Raw genomic sequence first — 10,791 nt, 5'->3', positions numbered from 1 at the left:
AATTTACAGACAATGTAAAGAACAACAGGCATTTTCACATTATGGCAAAAACTTAGAAACGAAATGGAACAAAAATGGAGATACAAGGTTTTTATATATACATATATATATATATATATATATATATAATTTGCATTTACTCTATGTATGTAAAGTACTGTAGAGCACCATTTAAGGTGCTCAGTTTGATCTGAAGAACATTGTTTTCCCTTTAAAGGAACATTTCGACTGTTTGGTCCTCAGTGAACAGAAACGTTCCTGTACGGAACCTTAATACTGTGATTACTGTCTGTTTCCTCATGCGGAGCGTCAGCCGTCTGTAGATGAATCGCTCCGTTCAGAACGTCTGAGCTGTGAAGCTGCCAGATATTCACAGATATTCCTCTTCATATTAAACTGTAACTAAACCCAAATCAGACTGTGGTTCTGTTTATATGGTCAGTAATGAAGTTCTCAGGTCTGCAGCTGATTCACCGAGTACTCACTGCTCTTTAATCAGTAACTGACCGACAGCTCGGCTTATTCCTGCTTTATTATCATCACTGAAGTACTTTGCTAAAATATTCACAGCAGATCAGACTCACAATTTCAGATGGATTCTGAATAATGTTTAAATGTTGACAACTCTGACTGCTTTATATTTTTACCAATTTTACTCTATTTGATGCATTTAGACACATTTCTATTACACAGTTATAACAACAGAGAACTTTATTACACTTTAACTCGTTTATACTGTAAGAGTGGATCATTATAGCTGGCAGTGATGTGTATTTTGTATATCTGTATTAATATAAAAGGTTTTATGTGATGTAAAGTCATATATTAAACATGCCAATAGGTACAGTCTTGTGCAAAAGTTTGTGCACCCATTTCAATGGTGTTCTGATAAGTTAACGCTCCCTCTGCAGGAAACACACGCAAACATGCAGCTTATCCACGTCCCTGAATCAGTTAAAACACAGCACTGTTACTATTGTTAATAACGTTTGTTTTTGTGTTTAATGTTGACGTATAAGACCCCTTTTAAGCTGGAACAGAGCTCTGTGATGCTGATGATGTTGCTGCTGAGGTTTTATTGGGTTTGATTGCAGTTCTGGGAGGTGATCAGTGATGAACACGGCATTAACGCGGTGGGGGCGTACGAGGGGGACATGGACCTGCAGCTGGAGAGGGTCAACGTCTACTTCAACGAAGCGCACGGTAAGAAGTTCAGCACCAGAAGACTTTAGATTGTCCTTATTGAGGAATTTTGGATCGTTTGGTGATGCAGTCCTGTCCCGCAGTGTCAGAGAAACCACATCTGCAGTTAAACATGTGTTTATGCTGCACATCTGCCCCACTTTCTGTGTTTTATACAGCTGGAGCTTCAATGAGAGCTGCAAAAATGGAATCTTATTAAGTAAAATTATCTTAAATCATCACACACACATCATCTAAACCGCTGATCCTTCTGGGTCGCAGGGATGATCTTAAATATAATCAATAAATCTAACATTTCTCAGGTTGAGATTGTTGTAAGATTATTGAATTTATTTCTATGCATTTTTTACTTGTTTTAAGTTATTTTATTAAGTAAAATTCTCACTATGTTGGCAGATAATTGTGCTTGTTTTAAGAAATGAGCTTAAACCAGCAAAAGTATCTGCCACTATAGTGAGAGAATTTTACTTAATCACTTAAAACAAGTAAAAAATGTCTAGAAATAAGTTAAATAATCTTATAATCAGTGCACAACCACCTCAAAATAAGAAATATCAGATTTTGACTAGATCTAAGATGATTTCACTTGACAAGACATTATTTTTTGCAGTGTCTGAGTTTCAGTGTTTATTAGTTTTACATCTTAAATCTCAAAAACTGTAACTTTACAGGAGAAGATTATAATGGAAATTAGTGCAATAAAATCTTTTTCCAAATAATTCTGGACCGTTTCTGTTTGTCCATCCTGAAATTTTAACACAATGTAAAAAGTAACTGGACTTTTCAAGTTATACAAAAAAGTAAAAGACAGCGACAGTGGAGGTGTGAGCTGTTCGGGCCGCAGTGATGACGGGTTTTGTATTATTTCACACTCAGAGCCACTTTGATGTTACTAGTACTTAAAAAATCACGTGATAAAGACTAGTTCTCTGTAATTAGCTGCTCTCGCTGTGTCCAGGCGGGACGTTTGTACTGAAAATGTACTGATTTCTGTGAGGAGAATAAACTCGGAGAGAAAAGCTCCATAATCAGCTCTGATTTCTCCTTTAGACGTTTTCACACAAGCAGCTCTTTCACCTTATATACGGGTTAAATATCAGTTTAGATGCACTTTACGTGTTTCAGTTTTCCTAAACGTGATCGTGTTCAGAGCTTCTGCGTAATAATCAGCCTCTGTTGTCAGAGGATGAAGCTCTGGAGACTCTTTTTTAGACAGTTCTGTTACAGTTCAGTCTCTGATCATTACAACTGTGTCAATGGTGTGAAATGAAAACATAAAAAAATGATGTAATTATTTAAATTTAAAAACTGCAACATCACAAACTTTACACTGTAAACAATTCTGCAGCTTTTAAACTTAAAGTAACCGGGGTAACTCGAAACATTAAATTTATTGAACTTGTAATATTACGTTAACAAACGTAAAACAAATTATTTTTCTGTTAATTTTATATTACAGCATTTAATGTGAACCTGTCAACTTAAAAGCTGCAGACATCTTTACTGGGTCTGAATGATTTGGGGAAAATGTCTCATTGTGATTTTTGGACTGATATTCTGATCTAAATTGTAATTATTTTCTACAAATTAAATTTCGGGCTAGAATATCCACTTTTTCTGGTTTGAGGCTCAAACCCTGAGTGTAGTGAGCCAGACTGACAGTAAGTTGTAGTTGTGATGTCACAACGAGGGAGGTTTGGTTGCCTCTGATTGGTCTAACTCATCTACAGGCAGTTCACAAACTGAGTTATTGGGTTAAATTTCTGAGTTTTTGATAATGATCATTTTACATTTTGAGATTTTAAAATTTTACTATCTTAAATTCTGATTTCGATATAAAGCGATTGATCTTTCAGTCTTATTGTTTACAGTGTGAAGCTCTGCAGCAGTGCAGTCTGTGTGACGTACACTTCATTCATTATAGCCAAGTTTCCTCTAAAAGTTTGAGTAACTTCATTTCTCAGGGTTTATAGCTCAGCGAAGTGATTCTGACTCTGATTCTGGTGATAAACTGTAGTTAGTGCAGCAGAGAAATGATCTAGTTTATAATCACTTAATTACAGACGGTCAGTGTGGAGATATTTTACTGTAATTAACTATTAAAGCAGTAAAATCTCTGATCAGTAAAAGCTCCTCCAGGCATTGATGGTTCTCGTACGGAGCCGTAGGCTGAGACCGAGACAGAGATTCTGATGTTCAGTTTAACGTTGAGGTTTCTGTTCTCACTGTTCTCCGTCAGGTGGGAAGTACGTTCCTCGGGCCCTGCTCGTGGATCTGGAACCGGGCACTATGGACGCTGTGAGAGGGAGCCGTATAGGACAGCTCTTCAGACCCGACAACTTCATCCATGGTGAGATCACGAGAGGTTCATCACTCCATCTCAGCAGAGAGGAGAACCGCTAAAACAGCGTTCTAGATTCAGTCCACAGCTGTACACACCATACATAGAGCTCTACACTCTTAAAAAAAAGTTCTTCAAGAGTTCTTTAGTAAAGACAATGGTTCTATATAGAACCATGTACACTCAAAGAACCCTTTGCTTGCTTAAACGGTTCTTTGCATCCTAAAATGGTTCTCTATAGAAAAAGGTTCTTCTACTGTTACAAGCTTGACATTGTAACTATAGCAGGATCCTTATTAAAAAGGATCTACATAGAATCATGAACAATCAAAGAACCCTCTTCATGAATAAATGGTTTTCTGCATGGTCAAATGGTTCTTCAGAATAATGGAGAATGTGTTGTATATGGTTTTGTATAGAATCTTTTTGAAAAGGGTTCTACATAGCACCAAAAGAGGGCTGTTGTTATAATAAGCTTGTAACAATTAAAAAACCTTTGTGGTGCCATACAGAACCTTTTACAACACATTCCACATCAGTCTGAAGAGCCACTTCACCATGCAGAGAACCACTTAATCATGAAAGAGGTTCTCTGAGTGTCCATGGTTCTACATAGCACCATTTTCTATACTAAAGAACCCTTTAGGAACCATCTTTTTAAAGTGTGTAGTGCTTTTTACCTCATTATAAATACATTTTTATCACAATATTATAAAAAATTATTTAAAGTGTCCAGATGTTCCTTCTACTGAGTGAGTCCAGCTACTTTAAAGTTCCTCACAGCTGGTACAGCTTTGACCGTCCAGTAGTGCAGACGTTCTGGATCAGCTGCACATAGAGGCAAATGTTCTGTCCTGTGAGGTTAAAGTGTGAAGTGTTGTTGGGAACGAGGCCAAAAAGACGAAACAGGTTACAAACACAGAAGGAAAGTGGGCTTAAAATCCAGCTTTAAAAGATGCTTTATTACACAAAACTAAACTGTGTTATAATAAAAATACTTTAAACATCTAATTAATAACAGAAAATAAGAATTTAATAAGTTACATACAGTATAAAACATATTTGTTCCCTCGATGGGTGGGGTGGGGTGAGGGTACATTCCAGGCAGGCAAGTCAAAAATCTTCAGGTGCAAATTTGGCCCGTGTACAGCACTTAAGGCAGCCCTGGACTAAGGTCTCTGTGTCCAGTGACAAGCGTGGGCTAGAGGGGTATAAAGCCCCCCAGCATTGGGCTGTGGAGCAGTGGAACTGTGTTCTCTGGAGTGATGGAGCTCCATCCAGTAACTTTGGGATGATTATTGATCCAGAACTGACCATCCAACATCAGTACCTGACCTCACTAATGCTCAATCAAACCCTCACAGCAATGTTCAAGGATCTAGAAGCCTTTCCAGAAGAGTAGAGTCTGTTACTGCAGCTCTTACTATTAATACTCTTGAATGCTGCTCTACAAACCTTTGGACGTCGTTCCTATGATGTTATTTCCATTCTATGAATTAACAGGGAATTCCGGAGCTGGGAACAACTGGGCCAAAGGTCACTACACGGAGGGAGCGGAGCTGGTGGAGCAAGTGGTGGACCGTGTCCGCAATGAAGCCGAGAGCTGCGACTGCATGCAGGGCTTCCAGTTTGTCCACTCTCTGGGCGGCGGCACCGGCTCAGGCATGGGCACGCTGATCATCAACAAGATCCGAGAGGAGTATCCGGACCGCATCATGAACAGCTTCAGCATCATGCCGTCTCCGAAAGTCTCCGACACCGTAGTGGAGCCGTACAACGCCACGCTGAGCATCCACCAGCTGATCGAGAACACAGACGAGACCTACTGCATCGACAATGAGGCACTGTACGACATCTGCTTCCGTACGCTCAAGCTGACCACGCCCACCTACGGGGATCTGAACCACCTGGTGTCCTTGACCATGAGCGGGGTCACCACCTCCCTGCGCTTCCCGGGTCAGCTCAACGCCGACCTCCGCAAGCTGGCCGTCAACATGGTGCCGTTCCCCCGCCTTCACTTCTTCATGCCCGGCTTTGCCCCCCTGACGGCACGTGGCAGCCAGCAGTACCGCGCCCTCACCGTGCCTGAACTCACCCAGCAGATGTTCGACGCCCGCAACATGATGACGGCGTGCGACCCCCGGCGCGGCCGCTACCTCACCGTGGCCGGCGTCTTCCGCGGCCGCATGTCCACCAAGGAGGTGGACGAGCAGATGCTGGCCATCCAGCAGAAAAACAGCAACTACTTCGTGGACTGGATCCCTCACAACGTGAAAGTGGCCGTCTGCGACATCCCGCCCCGCGGCCTGAAAATGGCCTCCACCTTCATAGGAAACAACACGGCCATCCAGGAGATCTTCCGCAGGGTGGGAGAGCAGTTCTCCATGATGTTCCGCCGCAAGGCCTTCCTGCACTGGTACACGGGAGAGGGAATGGACGAGATGGAGTTCACGGAAGCGGAGAACAACCTCAACGACCTGGTGTCCGAGTACCAGCAGTACCAGGACGCCACGGCCGACCAGGAGTGGGAGGCGGAGGAGGAGGTGACGGAGGTGGAGGGACCTTCGTCTACAGTAACGAGCACCAAAGAGGAGATAATGACCAAGACAGTGACGGAAACCGGCATCACTGAGTGAGGAACTGACCTGTCTGACTACGTGAAGGACATTTCACAACATCCCTTAAATTCAGTTTAATATCTTTTTATCATTTTATTGCTCCACCTCTTCAACACAAAAGACCACTTACACTTAACCACAATCGCTTTAGACCACGGTGCAGAAATGTTTTGTACAGTGTACAAGAATTCGTTCTTTACAACTTAAAGAATTTTTAGATTAGTGCTTATTTTGCTTCTCATTTACTAAATTAGTTTTATGTTTTATTTGCTGAATGAAGGAAAAGTGTTTTGTAAATAGTAAAATAAAGCTACAAGTGAAAATACACAATTCTCATTTCTGCAAGACATCTTTAAAAGCAAACAGAGACTCTCAGGAAAAGCTGGAAGGCCTCGAGCAGATCCCCTCAGAACTGGCACGTCACGCTCTGCCCGACCGTGCGGCCTGACAGGACACGATTAAACTCAACCAGCTCTGCAGAAACTGATAAGCAGCCCAGAAAAGAGCTTCCCTTCACCGCAGACCACCGGCCGCTCCCGCCGGAGCTAAATTAAACTGAGCTCACAGTTTCAAACTCACAGCAGCACAAGTATCACGGCGCCGCTGAGACGCCAGCAGCTGGGTCTGCTTTCAAAATAAACTCAGAATTTTCTTTATTTTTCCTGATATACGTTGTTGGCAGTGAGTTTTACACATACAAGAAACATCAATGCTACATTATGATTAACCCTTTATTAGAGGAATAAAAACATGTTTTTGTTGTACGTCAGAGCTCTTTTGTCTCACTCACTTTATTTGAACAGAATGCTGGTTTGGCCCATTAAAGACTAAACACTGTAACAGATCTGAGGTTGCTGATATTAGAACCTCTATTAGTGTCTAAGCTGAATTTCTCTGCAGCAAAAATGAAGAGTTATGAAAAACTGATTTTCTCTCACTTAGCAGTGAACAAACACGACTCCAAAACGCTTTGCCATCTTTACATTTTTCACCCAGTGCTAGTAAATGCTCTGAATTTCTAAACTATATAATTCGTTTAGCAGGTAAATATGAATAAAGTTACCTACATGCTAATAGCGAGTGAACACTGCTGCGTGCAGAAATGACATAGAAAATCTGATTGTGTCACTAACCGGTTCAGTGTGTTTTCGTGCTCTTCAGTAATCAGATAATGGGAAACTCCAGGTCTACATGAGTCAGACAGTAATTGGATTTCTCCTTCACAACCAGCCAATAAACTCACAGAAGAAGACACGACGTAAACGTAACGTAAAACTCAAACTTCATGAGCATCAAGTCGCTTTATCTGAAATTATGAACATAAATCATCTAGAAGAATATTTATATATTGAAGAACCCTTTATTTGGTCGAGCGTGTATTCCTTTTCAGCGTCCCTCCAAAAGTGCTGTGTTAAACGCTGCTCGCCGTTTCCGGGACAGCGCTCTGTTTCACACATGCTCAGACTGAGAGAAACGAAAGAAATCAGAGTGTTTACATGACCACTTAATAATCAGATAACTGCAGAAATACGATAATGATCAGATTAAAGGGGAGCTCCACCAATTTTTTCAACATTGCTGTATAATTAAGTGGTTAAGATGTAATCAGAGCGGTTTGGTGTGAAACGCTGTTCTAGATAAACTTACCGAGTCAGAACTGTTCACAGTGGTGGTGATAGGAACCAGACGTCCACCTCTAAAAGCTCCCTCACAGATACATGAAATGGTTATGAATTCACTGCCTGATGACTGAGACACTGTTTTATGATAGTTTAGAGAACTTAAACTCCATTCATGGTGGAGGGATACATGCAGGGCGCTGTGAGGCAAAATAGTCCCCAAAGAAAACTTATTATTTCAGATTTTCCATTATTTTCCATCATCAACATTCCATATAAACTCAGAAGACTCGTGTAGGTTCACTGGTGGTTCTGATAGTAAATAAAATGTCTATATCTGTGTTGTAGTCATGGCGACCCCTGGTTCCTATCACCACCACTGTAAAGACATCTGAACCATTTCACACCAAACCACTCTGAATCTCTCTGATTACATCTCACACACCGAAATTATGGTGGAATTTTGGAAAAATTGGTGGAATTCCCCTTTAAGTGCATGTAAACTCACTTATTGTTATTTAAAAACAGCAGCTCCTCAAACTGATAAAGCCTCTGAACTCCCACAGTGGACAGAGCTTGTCAGTGGGGAATTCTGGTGAGGTCAGTCTGAGGTCAGGTCAGTCAGCAGTGTTTAACTCACATACAGCAACACTCACATCTAAACGACAGCCTGAGCCAGTAAACTGGTCATTTTTCTCATAGAGATGCTCAACTCAGACTCAGACGTCCTTATATGGGCGCGAAGGCAGCCAGAATGACGGACCTCATTCGTCTATTTATATCGAGACTTTGGTGACAGAAAGTTCCTGAAATGAGCTACAGCGACTTGTGTGTTCGTTTAATCCACACAGACGAAACTGACCACTAAAACTCATAACTGGTACATTCCTCAGAACACACGGTCGTGTGAAGAAGTTAGTACACCCCACGAAAAGTTTAGATTTCTGTCTTCGTGTAAAGTGTTGATCAAGAAAAGCGACATCATTTAACAAGTGATATTCAGAGTTTCGTCAACTTTTATACTGAAATTAACAGAAACGCAGGTCCTTGTGTCATAAAAGTAAGTACACCCCTACATACATCACCACACTTAAATTATGGTTCTTTATTAAAGAAAATGGTTCTATATAGAACCATGACCACTCAAAGAACCCTTTGCCTGATTAAATGGTTCTCTGTATGATGAAATGGTTTTTCAGATTGATGGAGAGTGTGTTGTATATGGTTCTATATAGAACCAAAAAGGGTTCTTCAACCTTACAATATCAAGCTTATAACAATAGAACAACACTTTTTGGTGCTATACAGAATCCTTTTCAAAACGGTTCTATATAGAACCATCTACAGCACATTCTCCACCAATCTGAAAATAATCGTTCAAGCAGGACAGGCTGCGCTTCGAAGAACAGACAGTACAGAACATAGTGGCGCCATCTGCTGGCCAAGAATGAGAAAAGGAGGCGAGATTAACATGAGATTCTTCATAATTTATTATCAAAAGGATAAATCTGGGGTAAATTCACTAAGGTCTTCCAGGTGGTCACTAGGTTATCATGCTGGAACAGACACGTCCAAATCTTAAGCAGGATCTTCTGTGACCGGCCCTGGGGAATAAAACAGAACCATATCACAGGGTCACTGTGAAGCGTGCACAATTAATTAGATGTAATGTTCAATCAATTGACCTTCATTTGAACTCTGAGTACACGGAGGGTGATCATTATCGGCAATGTAGACGAACATTTTATTTTTTTGTACAAGGTGACAGAAGTTAAGCAAAGCGAAAGCCATGAGAACAAACAGAACATCAGAAATAAATATTAGGAAACGTTAAAACAAACAAAACACATTAAATGTTAATAACGAAGATACATGCAGTTTCCGGAGATAAAATGGCTTCTTATAAATATTCCGTTCCACCTTAAATGCTGCAACAGTTACATCCTGAGAAGCCAGAACGTAACCTGCAGCATTTAAGGCGGAGCGGAGACTCACATCATGCCGTTTTCACTTTGGTGACTTTCACGCTGGACTCTGCCTCTTTCAGAGCTTCTGTCCGGATCTGAGGCTTCAGAGCTGCCCGGACCACCCTGGCACAGATAGCCGAGTACCTAATGTAGCTGAAATGACAGGAAATATCGCAGATAATCGATTAGAAAATATATACCCAGAAGCTGCCCGAACACAGGGTCACTCAGGCAAGCTAACGCTAAGCTAAAGCTGAGCTAAAGCTAAGCTAACGCTACAGCAGGGCTACCAAACCGGCCGCTTTTACAGCTCCTCTCTCCACTGTTTCGGCATTAAACACGAGACTAAACACGAGTCGCCCGGTTCCCCGACCAGCGCGGTACCTGAGGCCGGCCTGTCTCCAGTACGACACCATGGTAGCGGCGCTGCTCCGGCTGAGAGAGAAGAACCTCGAACGGCGGAACCCAAGGACGAACACGGGGCCTGCCTTAACTGGAAAAACGTCATCAGGAAACGTGCCGTCTTATTGGCTGGGGTAACGTCAATCACAAAACTAACCAGTGAGAGACGTTTAATCGAAAAACTACCCGGAACTTTATTTATTTTATTTTTGTATTATTTTGTTGTGATATTTAAGTTATTCTATTATCAGTTTTATTTTATTGTGTCGACAAAGTAATCAAAACAAACGAAGATGAAAAAATGACACAAAACATAAAAATAACACAAATAGGAGTAAAAACGAAAAAGAAGTCCAGTCGACTAATAACTAAAAGATATTTCAGCGATTTTCTCGACTTTTTACTGGAACTGTTTATTGAGTTTATATGTATATGTACGTTATATGTTTATGAGCAGGTTATGGGTATATATTTTCAACTTTAAAGGGGAATTCCAGTCATTCTCTGTGTAATTAAGAGGTTAAGATGTAATCAGAGCGGTTCAGAGTGGTTTGGTGTGAAACGCTCTGTTCTAGATAAACTTACCGAGTCAGAACTGTTCACAGTGGTGGTGATAGGAACCAGACGTCCACCTCTAAAAG

General features: G+C 41.1%; 2 protein-coding genes across 2 annotated transcripts in view; one reads left to right on the top strand and one right to left on the bottom strand.

Moving 5' to 3' along the window:
* The window catches only part of tubb1 (tubulin, beta 1 class VI), an 8,158-nt gene extending 1,156 nt beyond the window's left edge, over positions 1-7,002 (top strand). Inside the window, exons 2-4 of the mRNA XM_036571627.1 lie at positions 1,095-1,203; positions 3,443-3,553; positions 5,048-7,002. Coding sequence (XP_036427520.1) covers positions 1,095-1,203; positions 3,443-3,553; positions 5,048-6,180 — 1,353 coding nt within the window. The 3' untranslated portion in view covers positions 6,181-7,002. The remainder of the gene's footprint in view (positions 1-1,094; positions 1,204-3,442; positions 3,554-5,047) is intronic.
* A 2,245-nt stretch (positions 7,003-9,247) lies between these two features.
* Positions 9,248-10,262, bottom strand: atp5f1e (ATP synthase F1 subunit epsilon). Its single transcript, XM_036571626.1, has 3 exons — positions 10,133-10,262; positions 9,777-9,901; positions 9,248-9,385 (listed from the first exon to the last, which is right to left on the bottom strand). Exons 1-2 carry the CDS (start codon positions 10,162-10,164, stop codon positions 9,778-9,780), a joined length of 156 nt encoding a protein of 51 aa, XP_036427519.1. The 5' UTR covers positions 10,165-10,262; the 3' UTR covers positions 9,248-9,385; position 9,777.
* Positions 10,263-10,791: the final 529 nt, after the last annotated feature.

This window comes from Colossoma macropomum, unplaced genomic scaffold (assembly GCF_904425465.1).
Source record: "Colossoma macropomum unplaced genomic scaffold, Colossoma_macropomum, whole genome shotgun sequence".
Lineage (NCBI taxonomy): Eukaryota > Metazoa > Chordata > Actinopteri > Characiformes > Serrasalmidae > Colossoma > Colossoma macropomum.
Note: the sequence above shows the minus strand (reverse complement) of the source record. Positions and strands in the feature narration are given on the sequence as shown.